This window comes from Cucurbita pepo, chromosome LG05 (assembly GCF_002806865.2).
Source record: "Cucurbita pepo subsp. pepo cultivar mu-cu-16 chromosome LG05, ASM280686v2, whole genome shotgun sequence".
Classification (NCBI taxonomy): domain Eukaryota; kingdom Viridiplantae; phylum Streptophyta; class Magnoliopsida; order Cucurbitales; family Cucurbitaceae; genus Cucurbita; species Cucurbita pepo.
In genome coordinates, this window is record NC_036642.1 from 727,443 (window position 1) to 747,351 (window position 19,909).

The 19,909-nt window shown below is 34.8% G+C and overlaps 2 protein-coding genes across 13 annotated transcripts; one reads left to right on the top strand and one right to left on the bottom strand.

Annotated features, from left to right (window-relative positions):
- Window positions 1-53: 53 nt before the first annotated feature.
- Window positions 54-10,053, bottom strand: LOC111794804 (formin-like protein 14). 8 transcript variants are annotated; one of them, XM_023676947.1, is made up of 21 exons: window positions 9,889-10,053; window positions 9,755-9,801; window positions 9,327-9,447; window positions 8,493-9,196; window positions 8,171-8,392; window positions 6,531-8,017; window positions 6,033-6,159; window positions 5,767-5,838; window positions 5,313-5,411; window positions 4,251-4,292; window positions 4,089-4,169; window positions 3,959-4,009; window positions 3,793-3,874; window positions 3,417-3,511; window positions 2,744-2,815; window positions 2,517-2,633; window positions 2,045-2,113; window positions 1,901-1,967; window positions 717-971; window positions 464-555; window positions 54-370 (listed from the first exon to the last, which is right to left on the bottom strand). In XM_023676947.1, the coding sequence occupies exons 3-19, from the start codon at window positions 9,397-9,399 to the stop codon at window positions 838-840; spliced, it is 3,594 nt and encodes a 1,197-aa protein (XP_023532715.1). In that variant the 5' UTR covers window positions 9,400-9,447; window positions 9,755-9,801; window positions 9,889-10,053; the 3' UTR covers window positions 54-370; window positions 464-555; window positions 717-837. The 8 variants fall into 8 exon arrangements, with proteins under 8 accessions (XP_023532715.1, XP_023532713.1, XP_023532714.1 ...); XM_023676945.1 differs by having other exon boundaries at window positions 54-555; XM_023676946.1 differs by having other exon boundaries at window positions 54-615.
- A 4,134-nt stretch (window positions 10,054-14,187) lies between these two features.
- LOC111794806 (probable methyltransferase PMT21) lies at window positions 14,188-18,532 on the top strand. Of its 5 annotated transcripts, none has more exons than XM_023676955.1 (8): window positions 14,190-14,452; window positions 15,548-15,850; window positions 15,936-16,084; window positions 16,202-16,397; window positions 16,592-16,802; window positions 17,007-17,679; window positions 17,783-17,860; window positions 17,961-18,532. In XM_023676955.1, exons 2-8 carry the CDS (start codon window positions 15,572-15,574, stop codon window positions 18,181-18,183), a joined length of 1,809 nt encoding a protein of 602 aa, XP_023532723.1. In that variant the 5' UTR covers window positions 14,190-14,452; window positions 15,548-15,571; the 3' UTR covers window positions 18,184-18,532. The 5 variants fall into 5 exon arrangements, with proteins under 5 accessions (XP_023532726.1, XP_023532723.1, XP_023532722.1 ...); XM_023676954.1 differs by having other exon boundaries at window positions 14,190-14,428; XM_023676957.1 differs by lacking the exon at window positions 14,190-14,452 and adding an exon at window positions 14,947-15,118.
- Window positions 18,533-19,909: the final 1,377 nt, after the last annotated feature.

Consider the following 19,909-nt stretch of genomic DNA (forward strand, 5'->3'; position numbering starts at 1 on the left):
AAGAAAAAAACATGAAATCTATTACATATTTGAATTTGAAAGACAGCCAGACAAAGCCTTGAATGAGACTATCTAATAAATTCAAGTTGACAAAAGGGAGTTTATTTATTTATGTTTATCATATTATTATTTTCTCTCTCTCAAGGTCACAATGGTTGCTTTTTTTTCTAAAGGTAAAAAAGGTTGTTTTTCTCTCTTTCTGTTACCTTGAGGGGAGTCATTGACACGCACTTCTGTGGAATATTGTGTCTTCATACTGAATTGTTGATGTTTAAGATGGAAGTGTTGTCCTTGACAAGAAAACTTTGCACCAATTTCTTTACAATGAATGTGCAGCAAAACGCACCATGGGTCAAACTGAACTACCAACCTGTAATCCAATAATATCGAAAGCGAGAGGAATTTATCCATGATATTTACCTGTACAAAGATCTACATGTTTTTCTTTGAGGAGTTCTGTTACCGTAATGACAGTGTCGAGTTCGGATTGGCAAACTGCAACCACTCCCCGAGTTCGGATTGGCAAACTGCAACCACTCCCCAAGTCGGATCACGCTATATTTACAAAACAATATCAATGAAAGAAATGGTAATGCAGGAAGGCGAAGAGCCAACCTGGAAACAAACAAAATCGTCATATGTTCAGCTGTAAAGATCATAAAACAGATAGAATCTAAGTTCGCGTCGTGCCATTTTTTTCGGGACATTAAGCTTACCTTCGATGGAAGTCAGAGATTCACACATCTGATATTTACATTTGCACATCGTCAGGCGTTCGACTTAATTAACCAATGAGGCTGATCTGGCACTACCTTCTACCAAAAACATAGGATGGTCTCACTTTGCTTTTACAAAACTTCTTTCTTTCATGGCTTCCTTCTCTATTTTTTTCTTTTCAGCATCAGCCTGCCTTACATTTTCTTCGCGCGACTTCTTGAACATCTTAACAAAAACTATCAAAATTTGAGTCACTGCAAAGAAAAGACCAACAAATTCATTAGCATATGTTCAACACAAATTTTCCAAAATGTAGGAAACATTAAGACAATCTTAATCCAGGAACTATTAAGGGAGCTGCTTTCCCACGTTCAAAAGGCCACAATTCAAGTCGCCAATAATAATTATTGAGAACAGGAACTTATTGTCCATCCATCTCAATATCCTCCTCCTCTTACCTTGGACTGATTTTGCACATAAGAAAGGCAATTGGCAACTTAAATTCACTGTCGTCCTCACGTCAAACATTTTTACGACTATTTTTCGCTTGTGACCAATACATGTTCAAACATACCACGTTGATTACTAATAGTTGGCAGGCCACTCCAGGATGGCCATTTGGGCACCTATGTAACTACTTTAACAGGAATCAAGATAACAGTCTGATTGAACACTCATCTTTCAATCCAGTAGAGACGTTCTATTTTCAAATAGTAGGCAATTTTCAAGGACATTAAAGAAAAGTTTAAGAACTCATTAACTACTATTACAACTTTTACTGTTAGGCCATTCCCCCCACCATTAATTATATTTTATTATCACGCACATGTATGTAGGCCTTGTAGTTAATGACCTGCCCCACCACTTACGAGGCTTGTTTTGGTTGGATACTGTGAATCTTGGTCGAGTGGTGTAATTGATGATTTTAAGTCACAATTACTTTTGGCTAGTTTGCACTTCTATTCCAATTGATATAGTAGAATAGGAGATGATTTGCCTCAAATCAAGATGAATTGAACCGATTTTACCCCTACCAGGCTAGGTTTCTAGTATGAATCTCTTGAATTTCCACGTGAAGTTCATTTTTATCTCACACATCAACTTGGAATTTCCATGTGAAATCTTTTTCTCATTTTACCCCTTGCTTAAAGATTGTGCATCTGAAATATAAAATTCACAAGACCTTGCTCAAAGGGGCACCGAGCTGGATCCTCGCCAAAGTACTGGGATAATGAATCAGCGTTTCTCCCCTGCATAACAAAAGATAGCCTTTAGAGGAGGGAGCAGAACACTTTCTGGAGTGAAAATTTTATTGAAAATGGCTCACCACTACAGAATATAAGGAGATGAGTGTCCTTACTTCAGCTTCAGCAGTATCAAGAAAATTCTTCAGAACCTGAAAGGGGTAACTTGTCAAAAACACAAGCTATTTATAACAAAAGAAAGATCATTAAACTAATATGAAAAGAATGTTAAATTGAGGAAAATACCTAGCAGTCCCTAATTCCTACAACCACCACTAAGTTCAGGATAAAAAGATATACACGCTGATACAGAAGAAATTATAATTTATGTCAATGTTCAGGATCTAAAGCAGATTTAACTACTGTCTAATGAGAAGATAGGTGTTGATGGAAAAATAGTTGGAGGACAAGGTTCTTAAAGGGCTAACGATTTCAAGATCGATATAAACGTCTGCAGATGAATGATTTCAAGTTTATTAGACTCATGAAGATATGTGTTGACAGAAAGTAACCAGATTCCTAGCAGGAACCAGATGAATGTTAAATTTCACACACCTTCTGGAAACCAATAGAGATAGCACCGTCATTTTCAGAAGCAGTTAGCTCTTGCTCCACCTTTTCAAGACCTTTACTCACAGCTTGCATTTCTTCAGCCAATGCTTTCAATTGAATCTAGTTTTACAAAATTCAATTACATTTGATAAGAGGAGCAACCGAATGGAAATCTTATCCATAGATTCTTCATATTTCCAGGGCTAGAAAATTACAGCACAATAACATACCTTAGAGGCAGCTTCTAAATGAACAAGGTTCTTGTCAAAATCAAGTAACTCTGGCATTTTCTCTGCAAGGAGCTTTTTTTTTTGGGGGGGGTGGGGGGTGGTAAGCAAACTGATCCAAATACAAACAGGGGAATTGAAAAACACCAAAAATGCATTAAGAGGTTGAACTTGAACAAAGAATTGGAAGGGGTCAAAGCCGATCCTAACATATCTCAGAGGTACTAAAAGCATCACATCATATATCCATGTGGTGGAAAAATAATACTTGTAGCACAAATGAGGTTGATGTAATTGAAGAAATAAATAGAGTTATATGGGTAAATTATGTTATCACACGATTCGTTGCTGCAAATCTCAGAGGAATGAACTATTTGCCAGATGTGCAAAGTTCTTAACCTTCAAATTTTAATATTGACTTCAAAACTAAAATACCCCAAAAGAAGGAAAGAAATTTGAAGAGTTCCCCTCCCAACAAATAGAAGACCTGTAACAACGATTTTTTAGAGATGTGGACACGCTATATACAATTGCAAACATGACCCTGTTATCTACCAAATAAGTAAAAAGATACTCATCTGAAATCATTTGTTATAGATTAGAATTTTGGTAAAATAAATAAAGATTATCATTATATCATAGTGGAAGCACAGACAAAATCTATCTAGATTCATACCTTACATAAATAATGCATCAAAGTCATTTTGTTGTTTCTTGCCCGAGTGTCAGACAATTTAAGAAGGCTGTCCAACTTAAAACCTATAGCAGAGCCTGCAAAGTAAACACAAAGATAATTTCTTAAAAGCAAATGCATTAGACCAGCAAGCAAAGCCCTAAAGCCTGATTCCTCTTCACTTCGCAAATTGGATACACGCTGTAAAGCTTGGACTAAACAGATCAATATATATGATGACCAGTTGAAAAGAAATAAAAGAATAAAGAATCTTTAAAGGCAGATAAATCTTGTGTTAGTCCTTCAAGCTCGTCTATTACATCTTCAATCATTTTAACAAAACTATATAGACTAAAATGGCAACGGATGAGATGTCTACCTCGAGCAGTACCCTGGTTTAACGCATTGCCCAATGTAAGAATTGTTTGCATTACTTGACGCAATTTTTCAGATCCTTTGACCTGTTGTCTTAAATTGCAAAATTAATATGGACTCGGATATAATTAATACGATTGCTTAGAAACCATCAATAAGTAAAAGGGTACCTCTCTTGTAGCATCATTTATTGTATTCAAATTATATCTCAAATCCTTCACCTGACCAAAATAAGAGCTAAAACTGTTTACTACAGGCAAATAGCATACAAGCTTGTGTGAAACAATTTGATAATCATACCTGGCTTGAAAAGGTAATTTTGAAAGCAAATACTCGTAACTTGGGCTCTATTCGTGGGACCTTCATTAACTCAAGAAAAAACTGAAAAGAATGAAATAGCATGTGTTTCAGAAATTTCATTGGGCCTCATGCATGCTAAGGAGATAGAAGCAATTAAAGTACCTGCTCACACTTTCCAAGCATTGCTTTCTCACCTGTATAATTCTGTAATATGCCCATGTTTGGCAGGAAAAATGAAACAAATTAAAAGTGCACATGGCTTTTAATATCTATTAGACCAAACTGGAACTCAGCATACTACGACATATTTACTTAATATAGATCAGAAACCACAATACCAAAACTGACTTTACCACACCTCTTTACTTGCAACCAATATTGTCCATCAGACATGACGCAAGAATTTTATTTATTTATTTTGCATAATGATCAAATTAACAGTTGGTAAACCCAAATGCTTTGATCTTGTGAATTTAAGTTACGGTGGCTATCTACATTCTACTTAAAGATGTAAAAAATCCAACGAGCTTTTGGACACCAAATGTTGTAAAATCAAACAGTTCTCTTGAAAGACAAGCAGAATTGCATGTAAGCTATCTAGATACCTAAGACAACGACAAAATGATTCTAACCCCTACTATTAGTACATGATGAAAATATGGAAAGAAAATCATGCTCTTTGAAAAATAAAAATCATAGATACACTGCTTCATATATGCAATACATTACTTGCATTAAATAAGAAAAGCATTTCCTAAACATATACCAGGCAAAACCTTCCTAATAATAGGCCTAAGGTTCCCGGGAAATAAAAGATAAAAACAAAATAGTTGCTCCTTTGCCCTAACAGCTAAATGAAAAGCTCTTCTTAATTAAAATTATAAACCATATCCCACTATTGACCAGTAAGCCATTTTAATTGATATTGCAAATCCTATCCGAAACTTCACATATATGAATAAACTCGTAACTAGTTGTAACTGCAAGACCTAACAGGGGAAAGGAAACTTCTTTGAAAGAAGTAACCTTCACACATTTGATGGATTGTTCTTAGAATAACTCATCAAAAAAGCTTGTTACGTACAAATATCAAAACAGCTAAGGTTCACTAAATTCAACATTGAACTTCAACCCCGCTGTACAATATGTGATAGAGTACCCAAAGTTCTGAAATGAAAAAATGTACCAATATGTACAATGAAAGAGGATGCCAGGACGTCGTACCTTCAACGTTTCCATTTCTTCCCTCGTAGGACAGAACTTGATGAGATTCTCAACCTGGTCAATATCAAGAGCAGAAGAATCTAATGCAAGAACTGAATTCTGCAAAAAGAAAACTAGATGAGGCATATAAATCACAGCCTTAGAGCGGAGACCATCATTCTAACCAAAAAAAAAACAAAAAACAAAAAAGGAGAAAAAAACAAACAAGATAGGTATTTCGATCAACCCTACAGATTAAACCTGGGGGCCGATTTATGTATTATGAAAAAGGTGGCATTTTTCATTGATAAGATAAAAGAATACCCCCAAAATCTGTTTCTCCCTACAGNNCCCCCCCCCCCCCTCTCTCTCTCTCTCTCTCTCAATAGAAGAGGCAAAACCCAAGAAGCTAATTTATGTTCAACCCATCAATTGAAATAGCAAATGAAACATAATGTTAAGAATATTCACTTACTATCATATCCGGTAAGGGAATCTTTATTTTTGAGAGCATGATTTCACAGTTATATGCTCTCCGCAAGTCAATCTGACAAAATGAAACAGAACCACATCACAAATTTGACCCAAAAAAAAAGCCAAATATAAACAAGAAAATGACCAAATGCTCCTTGCAAACCACCTCCCTTCCTTGAACTCCATCAACCAAAATCATGAGAAGGAAATATGAAACATAAAAGAATGACGCTAAGGATGAATAAGAACGAATGAAAAATGACTAACCAGTTGCACTTTTTCAGGTTTGTTGATGTTGGAAGCACGTCGTCCTCCACTTTTGCTGCCACTTCCATCAGATGCAGAGGCTGCTGAGAATAGACTTTCAAGTTCAGAGATGTCTATTTCTGGGGACCTGTAAGACCATCACTTGGAATGAGAATAATAGGAAAACCCTTGCAACTCAACAATAGTAGGACAGCCAAGATGATATGAGTAAAAATAGAAAATAAGGGACAAATACACAATAGAGAACCTCAAATAAGTTCAAAATAGAAGTCCACAACAAAGCTTTTTTTTTTCTTTTAGTAAATTAATGGATCAAAGCATAAAAACAAACCTTTATTTATTAATTAATTAATAATAATAATTATTATTATTATTATTTGCAGGGATCAAATTAAGAAAACTTTGGATATTGAATAAAGTACATGCTCTACAATCTAAAATACCAATGTGGAACATCCAATCGGTAGCAAACTCAAAAAGTTCATGCTTGGTGTGTACCTTGATTGATTCTCCTGCTTTTGTGAGTCAGCCCATAAACTCCCTTGCATTGCTCGAGTAACTTTTACCCAGTGCAATGGTTTCAAAGTGGTTTTCTTTGGAGCATTTACAACTCCTGTAGCAACTCGACCACTTCCTTGAGTTGTTGATCCTGGAGAAGATTTCCCCCTTCCATCAGGAGGGGGTGGTACATTTGACCGTGTTGATCCGGGCAGAGGGGGTGGCATTGGTGTAGCACCACGACTTGTCGGAGGATTAGAACTAAACGCCTTTGTTGGTGGAGGAGGCGGAGGAGGCCTAGTTGGTTTAGTACCCTGACTTGGTAGCTCCACACCAGGAGGTTTTGGTGGTGGAGGAGGTGGAACTGGTGTCATGCCACGATTTGATTGTGGAAGAGGAGGTGGGGGTGGAGGAGCACTAGAAGACTTTGGAATAGGTGGTGGAGGTGGAGGTGGAGGAGCACTAGAACATTTCAAAATTGGAGGCGGAGGAGGAGGTGGAGGAGCACTAGAACATTTTGGAATTAGAGGTGGATGTGGAGGTGGAGGTGGAGGCGGGGGAGCACCAAAAGAATTCGGAACTGGAGGTGGGGGGGGAGGTGGAGGAGCACTAGAAGATTTTTCAACAAAAGAAGGAGGTGGCAGTGGAACACCAGTTGTTTTTGGGAGGGGAGGTGGAGGTGGAGGTGGGGGTGGAGGAGCACTAGAGGATTTATGAACAAGTGAAAGCGAAGGAGAGGGTATCCCATGCACTGTTATGGACGTTGAGTCAGAACTCATGGAAGTTTCTACATGAGGTTTATCATGAGATGAAGAAAAAGGTTGTGGTGGGGGTGGCGGTGGCGGAGGAGGAATCACTTTAACAGTGGGTGTCATCTTGTTCGAGACAAGTTCCCCACTAACATCGGTAGATGGTACATTAGGAGGCAACAGTTGTGCTGGCATTAAAGAACTTATAGGAGGGGGTGAGGAGCTATGAGAAGATAATGGAGGTGATGAAGACGGTAGAGATTCTTTATTTAAAAAGACTTCATCCTGACATTCATCAAAAGTTTGAGGAGATTCTGGTGAAACATTCACTTCAGTAGCACCGATCTTGCCAGACAATAATTCAGAAGAACGTACCACAGCTGGAATTGTAAAATTGGTAGAAGCTAAATCAACTAAGGACTTTGTCATACTATCGAATACTTCATCTGAACTGTCAGCAGTGCTAGACGTATTATTTTCCTCTTCAGAATCCACGGGTGAGGAATATGAACTTGCTTTAGTTTGCCATCCTGACAATTCTTTCACGTCACTCAAGGCAGAAAGATTTTTCAGTAGCCACAAGGCAACATCATCATTGGTATCCATCCAATCCACACCACTAAAAAGTTCTTGAACCCTGGAAAAAGCTTCAATTGGTAATCCACCTTTCTCTTCGCCATTCAAAATTGTGGTTGGAGCCCTTGGAGGGGAGATGCATTCTATCTCCCCAAACAAAATCTAATTTAAAAAGTAACTAATTAGATGGACAGCTACAGATAAAAAAAAGACATCTTTAAATCAGAGTTATTAAGATGTTTATCTCTTATGGTAATAAATAGTAAAAAGCAAGAAATCGATTAATGAGATTCTCCAAATGACTTAAAATACAACCTCAGCTCGAAAGCCTTTTGGATAGCGTTCCTTTGAATCCCAAAGAATGTCCAGATTTTCAGAAGTTAGTATCAGTATGTTTGATCGAATAAATGCTGTGTTGAACATTATACGAAACATCATAACTTCCCTTTCTGGTTCTGATTCCAAATGTGAACACTCCAACACTACATCTCCTTGAACCAAACACTGCACATCTATTTTAATCACATCAGAGTCTACCTGCAATCAAAACTTCCATCTAAGCATAGTTAACACATCTAAAAATATGAAGTCGTGGTCTACAAAATAAATGTAGAAGTTCAGTCTATCAAGCTTTAACCTGGCGGTAGTGACGGAGGACCCTATTTTTCTTGGGCATGGAAAAAATCATTTGGGTGGAAAGCCCACCCTTACTGAAAAGATTTCTCCCAAAGATACGAATAACTGGTCTGCAGCCATTCTGAGAATCAAAACCCGGAACACCATGAAGAATTACACAATCTAAAGAGAGTGCTCGCTCAGGTGGTGGCCACTCAGAGACTATATTTCTCCTTGCAACATATTGCAAGTAGCGGAGCTGAGATGGAAATGGATTTAATGGTGACAAGAGCTGCAAAAACCCCTTGGGAGCTTCTCGATGTACAATTTCAAGAGTTTTCCTCTCACCACTGTGCAATTTTCTATAAATCAAAAAGCTAGCTAAAAGGTATGCTAAGAGTGGCCAACCTCCCCTCTCACAGTGGAGAAGAATGATATTTTGTTGATTACCAAGCAGAAGCCAACTTTCACAAACACGTAGGAAGTGCTGTATTAAAGACAATGGAAGAAGAGGGCACCCTTCATATTGTCGAGGATAATCCATCACAGTGACATCATATTCGCACAACATTTCTGCAAATTGGCTCATTTTCTCTCCTTCACGAAAATTAAATGCAAGGAAGGAGGAGTCTGGGAATTCTTCATGTAATTCGTTTATGATTTCATGCAGATATATTTGATACATACCATCGGGCAATACATCAGTGGAAAAGCACGAATCGAAAACTGCACGGATTCATGGAATTGACAACCGAACGAGAACATATTAAGCCAATTTCGTAATGAGAAATATCCCACAGAAAAAGAAAATGAAATGAAGTCACAAATTGAGAATTGCAATAAAGGTTTCACTTACTATATACTCGCTCAACAAATTCGAGCAACCCATCTGGGGGTCTTCTGTAAAAGAATCTACTGAGGAGGGACATTTTGGTTTAATATAATTTACCCGCGAGCATACGCCACAGAGCTAAAGGCTGCGAAAGGAGTAACTGAAATCATCAATCGTTAGACAACTTTCTTTAAATGCATCCATATAAGCAAGTTAAAGGCAAACATTCCCTAGTACAATTCTCCATCATCTTTCATTTATCTTCGATACTTCTCAACAAATTTACCACTGAGAGACGAGAAATGTACGAATCTAAGCCTACATACAAACTACGCACTCAATGGAGGTAGAGAACATATTCTTAATTTCTCAATTCCGAAACAAGAAAGAGATCACACATCGTTACAATGAGAACGAACTATCACTCCATTTCAGTTCCAGAAAAGACATACCTGTCAATGGGAAGGAGAAATAGGAAGAAAGGCAGCATAGAATGTTCCTATATCGAACGAAACGCAGAAAATGAAACCAAAATCAAAGAACAGGAACAAAAAATTGAGGAAATTAGAGACGTGAAGAACGAAACCTGGAGCGAGCGGTGGAACACGGAGGAAATTGGAGAGGGAGAATTGGGAATTTTGGAGAATTTGAAAGTAGAGAGGACCCCACGCCGCCACAGCGAAACTCCAGCTTTGTAGTCGACTCCAATTTATAGTTCCCTCTTCCCTCTTCCCTCTTCCTCTTCCTTCGATTTCTCTCTCTTGTTGCTAACTTTCTCAATTATAGAAACTATTCGCGCGTTTTGTTTTAATACTATTTATCCATTTTTTTAACTTCAAAAATTGTTAATTTTTGGATTAAAAATCTTTAATTTTTCTTTAAATAATATATCAATTTTAAAAAGTTTTATAAATATTTTTTACCTTAGAAAATTTGATAAATAATTTTTAAATTTTTTTTGGATTGATGCATTTTAATGAATTTTGTAATATTAAATTAAAATTTTAATTATCTTAAAACCGTGCTATGGTAAGACATCATTTAATGAATTTTATAATATTAAATTAAATTAAGATCATTTCATTACCTTAAAATCGTGCTATGGTAAAATATCATTTAACGAATTTTGTTATATTAAATTAAATTTTAATGAATTTTGTTATATTAAATTAAATTAAGATCACTTTATTATCTTAAAACCATGTAAAACATCATTTAATGAATTTTGTAATATTAAATTAAAAATTTTAGTTCCATTAAAAAATTCTAAAGTATTTTTTTAAATTAAAATCCAAATCCTAATACACATAATAACCAAATTAGAATATAAAAATTAATTACCAAGTAAATAGAAAACATTTAAACGGATTTATTTTTTATTATTATATAAATAATATATATATACACGTGTAGGTATTTTTTGAAACATGCTTCGAGGCGGTACGACGTCGTTTCATGGGTATGCGTGCAAGCCACGTGTTTGGGAGCGGGAAGAAAATAATTAAATTATATATATATATATATATATATATATATAGAAAAAGGGACGTGGCTGGGAAGCTTCTTCCATCCCACGCGCTCTCTTGGAGAGTGAGAAATATATTTTTACCAAATTTTAATTAAAAAGAGAAATAAAAGATTTAGTGAATGTTAGACGGCGGTTTGCCGGTTTCATGGTGTGAACAAAAACATGTGAGGGTCTAACCACTGCATTTATCCACGTCGGTTTTGACCGTTGAAATTTGTCAATTTTTTTTTTCTTTTTTATTTTTATTTAAAGAATATTACAAATAAAAGGATTTTAAAAAGTTATTGTAAATTATGAGAAATTTATGGGATGTAATAAAATATTTAAAATTTAAAATTAAAGAGGTTATTCTGAAGAAAATTATGTGTAAATTAGGTAAAAAAAAATATATTTAATTGCATTTTTCAGTGTCGGCGAGAGGAAAAAAAGAAAAAAAAAAAAGAAAAATAATTGCAGAGAGGATTTCATTGAGGGAGGGGAAAATAATAATAATAAAACATGGGAAGAAGAAAATGTTGGATAAAAGAACATTAATTAAAAATTAATGCTGCAGTCAATGTCACCGACGAAACTTTGATTAAATCAACATTTTAGCATCCTCCACATGGAAGGCTTTTTTATTTATTTATTTTTTCTTATTATTTTGCTTATTTTTTTTTTTTTTATTTAAATTTTGTGAATTTTTAATTATTAATATGATCTATTTGGTGGACAAATATAAAATTTTAAATAATTAAAAAAAAAAATTGAATAAGTTGACTATTCAACCCTATGTAATTCAAATTGAACCAATCCAACTCAACTTCTCCAATCTAACCAACTCAAAAAATTTCTCGATGAATATAAACTTTTAATTTTATCTATAATATTATTGATTTTATCTCGAATATTATTGTAAGATATTACAAAAATTTGACTGATATTTAAATTATATTGTGATATTTCAACTTTTCTCACTTATTTTAACTCTTAAAACTTTAGATATTATATTCCCACTGCATAAAAATTTAATTTACTTCCCTTTATAAACTCTGGCTTAGTTCATAGTTTTATGTTGAATGATATTTTAAATTAAGTGCATTAAATACAAAATATTTAAAATTATATAATTTAATTGATTATCAATTTCCGCNTGAAAAATGCAACTTTTTCTGTCAGTATAGCTTATTTCGGAATATTTATAGCGTCTTTCTTCTATAAGCCCGCTTATTCATCTTTACAAAATTTGAATTTTCGTAATTCATTTGTTAAAAGTTTTACTAAAAATTTTTTTTTTGAAAAACTTATAAATATAATATATAATTGGTCATATAATCGTGGTTCCTAATCTCATCAGTCGCCCTGATGAAAATACGTCAATGTTGGTGGACCATTTATAATTTATATTTAAAAGAATTTTATTTATGATAAAAACAAAATAGAGATTTTGTTAGGTAAAATAACTAACTCAATAAATTCTTTTGAAAATATAAAAACTACTTACAAATAGAATCCTCAAAATTTAATCATGGTTTCAATAACAATTTTTAATATGTAAAGTCAAAATTCAAATACATTAAAATATACAGATGTGAAAACCCTAAAGTACCCCTAAGAAATACGTGCATTACATTACAATTATGTATAAAAACAACTTTATGTGAAATCATAGTTATACCTCGTACCCCGTAATACATAATTATGGCTCATTATTTTATTCCATCACGTAATCATTACCTGACAACTAGGTTATAATATTCTATGAATGTCACAAATATAAGATTTTCATGCGAATTTTTTAAAAGAACTATCTACAATTTTTTTAATTGCCACCAGACAGTTTCTGTTAACAAATTAATTAAAAGATAAAAAAAGAAAAAAAAATGTGTCAGAGTGCGTTGCAGTTGTGTACTTTACACATTAGAATGTAATAAATTAATAAATAGAGGCTACAAATTCTGAGACACTAATAAATCACATATTTTATTTGGATTTTTTTTAAAATTACTTATATATATATAATGGGCATTTTAGTAATTTAATTTAAGTTGAGATTCTTTTTAAAATTTTAATTTAAACTCCTAAAATATTTACCATTAGTATAATTATTTTCTATTTGTTTAGAAAATTAAGATTGGAAAGACTTATTGAGGAGGAATAAAGGTTTGGACAGGCTTCATTGTCACTAGTAATGTTGTCTCCAAATTTATAGATGAAAATAAAAGCTACCCTAAATATTCAAATAAGCATGTCAAAATGAAAAAAAAAAAAGAAAAAAGAAAAAAAGAAAAAGAAAAAAGAGGTGTGGTGCACTTAATAATAATTTAAAGTTTTTTTTTTTTATTATTTTTTTTTTTTTTTTGTCAAAAAGAGTGCAATTTATTTTAAAATTGAAACAATATTTTTTTCCGTTTATTCGATTTTGTTCCGTTTCTCATTTTCTTCTGAAAAAAGAGATACATAAGTGTACAAAAGTACAAAGGAACGACAAAAAATCTTTAAAGACTGGTTCACATTTTTTTAAACGCAGACAACGACAAGATTAACTACTAGAACAGGTATAAAAAAAAAAAAAAAAAAAAATAATAATAATAATAATAAAAACTATGGAAATGGGAAATATGAACTCTCCCTTATACGATGGATTGTTACTGACTACAAAAATTACAATACAGCAATTCATCTTATAAGACAAAAGCCTTGGGTTTTGGCATAATAATAATAATAATAATAATAATAATAATAAAAGAATTAGATTGAAAACAAGTCAAATATGTTCAATCAATAAAAAAGTTCAAATTTTAAAATGTTTAATGGGTTCAAAATCTATATTTTTAGATAACCAATTAAATGAACCCTAAGATATCAAAAAATTTATAGAATTAAAAAAAAAAAAAAAAAAAAAAAAAAAAAAAAAAAAAAAAAGNNNNAAAAAAAAAAAAAAAAAAAAAAAAAAAAAAAAAAAAAAAAAAAAAAAAAAAAAAAACTCTATTGACTTCAATTCCTTTTTTATTCTAGCAACCAACAAAATAAGAAACTGTATGGACAATAGGCATTTAGAAAAATAAAACATAAAGTAAATAGATAAAATAGATAAAGAAATAGAGTTATTTTGTCTCTCTATAGCCTGCAGTTTTTGCTATTTCATCATGAATTAGCTATTAATCAATCTCTACATACTATATACTATAGTTTTACCTATATAAACATTCTTAAAAAATGGGCATGAGGGACCGTAAATTTTACGGCGTATCTATCCTACTGTAAGAACTATTTTATTATTATTTGTGTAGGTACCCATACATCCTTAATTCGACCTCCACTGCCAGAGCTTAAATAACAATGAAAATCAATGGGAAGATAGATTTAAAGAAGTGAATGAAGATACAGACACCCCGTTGAGAGGAAGGAAGGGACGTGGAAGTGGGGACGGGCAAGGAGCTGACTTATTTAAAGCTTCACCTCCATGGACAGGGAGAAACACACACACACACACACACTCCTCTCTCTCATTCGCTGGTACAGTCCTCTCTTTCTCTGGGGACAGTGAAACCAGAGAGAGATTTGGGCCTGTTCTGTTCGCTCCCAGGTTTGGGTGAAGGCTTAACACACTCAAAAGGTGAACTCTTTCTTTCAGTTTCAGGTTAAAGCTCAGATCTCTCTCTTGTTTCCCTTTCTCTGGACAGCATTCTGTCTATTCTCTTCTTAAAACCTTCGTTTCATCTTGTTCTTTCTCTAAGTTTTGTCACATTTATCTCTTTGAAGCTCTCTAGTGTGTCCTATAAAATGGCCCTTCTATTCTATTTTCTTCCACAACAGATCTGACCATCGACGCTTCCTTCACCGTTCTTTTCTATTCTTCCTATTTTTAGATCTTTTTTTTTTTTTTACCCGTGTGTCTTAATTTTGACTATGTTTTTTTAACTCTTCTGGGTATTTTCCTCTTTTTTAACATTGTTGATTGATCTTGGGGGAATTACAGATGCTTTCTCTCGTCCATTTCTTTGGGTTTTGTTCTTTTTGAGCAAATACTTGGCTGATTTGCTTCATGTTCTGAGAAGCTCTAGTTCCTTTTATNAAAAAAAAAAAAAAAAAAAAAAAAAAAAAAAAAAAAAAAAGAAATCACCATCTTGACATTGGCAAATCAAAGGGGAAGGGGGGAGGCAAAACGCTGAGGATTGAATTTCATTTGGTTTTCAATTTCTCTTATTGATACTTGGATTCAAGGGGTGGGTTTCCTTTGTGTGTTTGGGGGCCCAACACCATGTGTGAAAATTCCAATCAAGGGGGGCAAAAGAAAGTGGAAATTGTCGGTTGTTGTTGTCGGATGTTAATTTTACAGCTGCACTTTACATTCTTTCATGTTCTTCATTTTACAATTTGATTTCCTTAGCTTTTTTCTTTAATGTTCCCTTATCTGAAGATATGGTTTCAAGATTAAACTAACTGGATCTATTGTTTTCTCCATATTTTCATTTTGTAACTTGTAAGGGTAGCTTTTGCTTTCTGTTGAGTGTTTTAGCTGTTTGTAGATTCAATGGATTTGTTTCAGGCTTCAGTTTTTTGGGTGCATTTTCTAGCAAGGAAGTCGAAATTCTGTTTAGTTTCTGTTCTTAAGAATATGTTAAACATTTCAAAGCTAATCAATAGATGTAAGCATTAATATAACTCAGATAACAAATAATGAATGCATGATATAGACAGTGACTAATATTCTGGCCCCTTGGATTTTTTGCAGGGTGTTGGTTGTTAATAGGGAATCATGAAGTACAAAGATGGGAAGCTAGGACATAAGCAAGACAAGAATGCAAGAGTCCTCCCTATGACAATTCTGTTGTTTGTGTTATGTGGATTCTCATTCTATCTAGGTGGAATCTTTTGTTCTGAGAAAGAGGGAGTCAATGTCAATACAGCCATGGACATTGAAAACTTAGTCACCTCATCGAGGGACACGGTCGTGTCCCCTCTCCAACTTAAACCTGTTGTCTTTCAGGAATGCAGCAAGGAGTACCAAGATTACACTCCTTGCACAGATCCAAGGGTATATCCCTTTTTAACATTTTTGGCGCTTCCATAATTTTCATATCTAGAAATATCAGTAATCTGATTTGCACTTGTGAGTGCAGAAATGGAAGAAGTATGGTTTTTATCGGCTTACTTTCATGGAACGACATTGTCCACCCATGTTTGAAAGAAAGGAATGCTTAATTCCACCACCAGATGGGTATAAACCACCAATTAGATGGCCAAAAAGCAAGGATGAGTGCTGGTACAGGTAATATGTTCTTTTTTCTCATGAAGTTCTTTTTGCAAAGGACATCTTCTCCCTTATATAGATTTCGAACTTCCATCTCTTCTAAGTTTAACTAATTTCATGTTAACTGGACTTTAGGAACGTACCATATGATTGGATCAATAAACAGAAATCTAATCAAAATTGGCTGAGGAAAGAAGGTGAAAAGTTCCTCTTTCCTGGTGGGGGAACCATGTTTCCAAATGGTGTTAGTGCATACGTCGATCTGATGCAAGATCTTATACCAGAAATGAAGGATGGAACTATTCGAACAGCCATTGATACTGGCTGCGGGGTAGGTTCTACTTTCAATTCCATCTTGTGGTTTCTTATCATCTTTGCATTTAGAGGAAACTTTAACTGTTTACTTCAAAAAAAAATTCTAGCTTCAATTGATTATTTTCCATGGTCACCTAAGGATCATATTCTAAATTTTATCAAAGAGAGGCACAAAAAGTTTTGAACCCTAAGATGAATCACATTCTCTAGGTTGCAAGTTGGGGAGGAGATCTACTAGACCGTGGAATTTTAACAGTTTCTCTTGCACCAAGAGATAACCATGAAGCTCAAGTCCAATTTGCATTGGAACGTGGAATTCCAGCAATACTTGGCATCATATCGACACAACGACTTCCATTCCCATCAAGCTCCTTTGATATGGCTCATTGCTCAAGATGCCTTATCCCATGGACTGAGTTTGGTAAATTTCTATTTTTCAAAAAATTGAATCATGCCTAATTTCGTACAAGAACAAAGAGTTATTGCCTAACTGGGTTTTACCTATCATTAGAAACACATTGAACATAGATTATGAGAATGTTTTACCACTATATTCAATCGAGTAATTGAATAACTCGATTGTTATGTTTTTCTCAAATTTCTGATTATCACACTCTGTTTTCAGGTGGGATTTACTTGCTAGAAATCAACAGAATCCTTCGTCCTGGAGGCCTTTGGGTCCTATCTGGTCCCCCAGTCAACTATGAAAACCGTTGGAGAGGATGGAATACAACTGTAGAAGAACAAAGATCAGACTATGAAAAATTGCAGGAACTCCTAACTTCAATGTGCTTTACCCTTTACAACAAAAAAGATGATATTGCCGTTTGGCAGAAATCTACTGATCCTAATTGCTTCGACAAGATTGCTGCTGATGCTTACCCTCCTAAGTGTGACGACAGCCTTGAACCAGATTCAGCATGGTACAGTCCATTGCGCACTTGTGTCATTTCTCCCGACCCAAAACTGAAGAGAACAAGTTTGATGGCTATCCCCAAATGGCCAGATCGTTTGCACACCTCACCCGAACGAGTTTCAGATGTTTATGGTGGCAGTTCTGGCACTTTCAAGCACGATGATAGTAAATGGATGGTCCGAGCCAAACATTACAAGAAATTGCTTCCTGCAATTGGGACTGAAAAGATCAGAAATGTTATGGATATGAATACAGTTTATGGAGGTTTTGCTGCTGCTATTATTGATGATCCCTTGTGGGTTATGAATGTGGTTTCTTCCTACGCTGCTAATACTCTTCCTGTGGTCTATGATCGTGGCCTTATTGGAACTTATCATGACTGGTAAAACCAAAGCAACACTTCTTTTCCTTCATACTTTTTGGTTGGTCTTCATAGACTTACACGAATGAAACTTTTGGTTACCTTGCAATGGCTAATTTGGCAGGTGTGAAGCATTTTCAACATATCCTCGGACTTATGACCTGCTCCATCTTGATGGGCTTTTCACTGCAGAAGGCCATAGGTAATAAAAGTTGATGTGCTTTGAAATCTTTTTCGTTAAATGGATGATTGTAAAGGTAGTCCAATTAAGGGAGTTTCTAATCATTTGGAATTCCTGGCAGATGTGAGATGAAGTATGTGCTTTTGGAGATGGATCGAATCCTGCGTCCTAATGGGTATGCGATAATTCGTGAGTCAAGCTACTACGTAGATGCAGTAGCCTCAATGGCTAAAGGGATGAGATGGGGATGTCGTAAAGAAGAAACCGAATACAGTACTGAAAAAGAGAAGATGTTAATTTGCCATAAAAAACTCTGGTATTCTTCTAGCCGGAAATCAAGATGACAGAAGGAGTAATAGAAGCTGACCAAATCGAGGTACTTACGCTTAGAGAATCAAAGAGAAGAAAGTTCAATAGAAGCACAAAGAGATTAGTTTATTCTTACAAAATACTGGGAAAAGTACGATCTTTCGCCTCTTCGTCGATTGAAGAATCGGGTACCAAATAATGTGGTTATATTTATTTTACCGGGCCTCTTTCATATAGCTATTTTCTTTAGTAAGGGGGCAAATTGTGCGTCATTTTCCAACTTTTCCTCTGCATCTTTTTCTGGCCAATACTACTTTTTGTCGTCTAGTAATTCATGGGCTGCTGAGCTTGAAGGGTTCAAACCGCAAGCCCATTCTTGTGATTTGGCTTTTAATTATTGTTTTTGTTTTTGTTATTTTTAAATATAATCATTTCCTACTGTATAGCCGAAGAGAAGTAAACGGATGCAATACAAACTATCTAATATCTCTGAATAACAGGACATTCCAATTAGAATAATCGAACTAAGTTGGTTGGCTTAACTTTGGCCATTTTGATACGTTTTGGTTAGGTGGGCAAGTGCATCCGAATTGAGCTGAGCCAACTTGCGTACATTCGACTTTCACTGAACATCGGTGAAGGTACAAGTGTTGGGATGGTCATGAAAGAGAGATGAGGCTGGAAGAAGAGGTATAATTGAATTCACATGGGTCAATGGTCTAGTAGGTCTGCCCCTGCAAGTGGGTCATTGAGGCTAAAGATTCAGCATCAAATGTTAAGGTCGTAAACTATATCAAGAGAGGCTTGTTATTTGATGAACTGGGACAACTCAACCATTTTCAACTGCTTCGGAAGTAAACTAGAAAATGAAATTCTTACAGGTAGAGCTACCTACGGAAGTAAGGGATAATTCTTGAATAAATTGAAATAAGAAGGCGAGCATATCTGATGAATATCAACCCCCTAATACCAACATCAATAGTGCCAAGAATGTACCTAAGAATCCATTTTACAGCCTGCTAATGCTCTTTACCAGGATTATGCATATAACGACTCACCATGCTTACTGCGTGTGAAAGATCAGGTCGAGTACACACCATAGCATACATCAACGCACCAACAACATTTGTATAAGGAATGTTCTCCATATACCTTTTGTCATCATCAGAACTTGGACACATGGAAGCACTAAGCTTGAAATGAGGAGCAAGTGGAGTACTAACGGGTTTGGTTGAATTATTCAAACTAAATCTTGACAATACCTTGCGTAGATATTGAGACTGAGTCAACCAGACTGTACCTTTTTTCCGATCTCGCTCTATCTCCATTCCAAGTATTTTCTTTGCATTGCCTAAGTCTTTCATTTCAAATGTTTTAGAAAGCTCATCTTTGAGCTTATCAATCTCCATCTGTCTCTTTGAAGCAATTAACATATCATCAACATATAAGAGCAAATAGATAAACGATCCATCATCGAGACACCGATAATACACACAATGGTCAAATTGACTATGAGTATACATATGCTCTACCATGAAATGATCAAACCTTTTATACCATTGGCGAGGGGATTGCTTCAGCCCATACAAAGATTTCTTCAATCTGCATACTAAATGTTGTTGTCCAACTACTTGGAAACCAACTGGTTGCGCCATATATATTTCTTCTTCCAAATCTCCATGCAAAAAAGCAGTTTTTACATCAAGTTGTGCAAGCTCAAGATTAAATTGAGCAACCAAAGCCAACAAAATTCGAATGGAA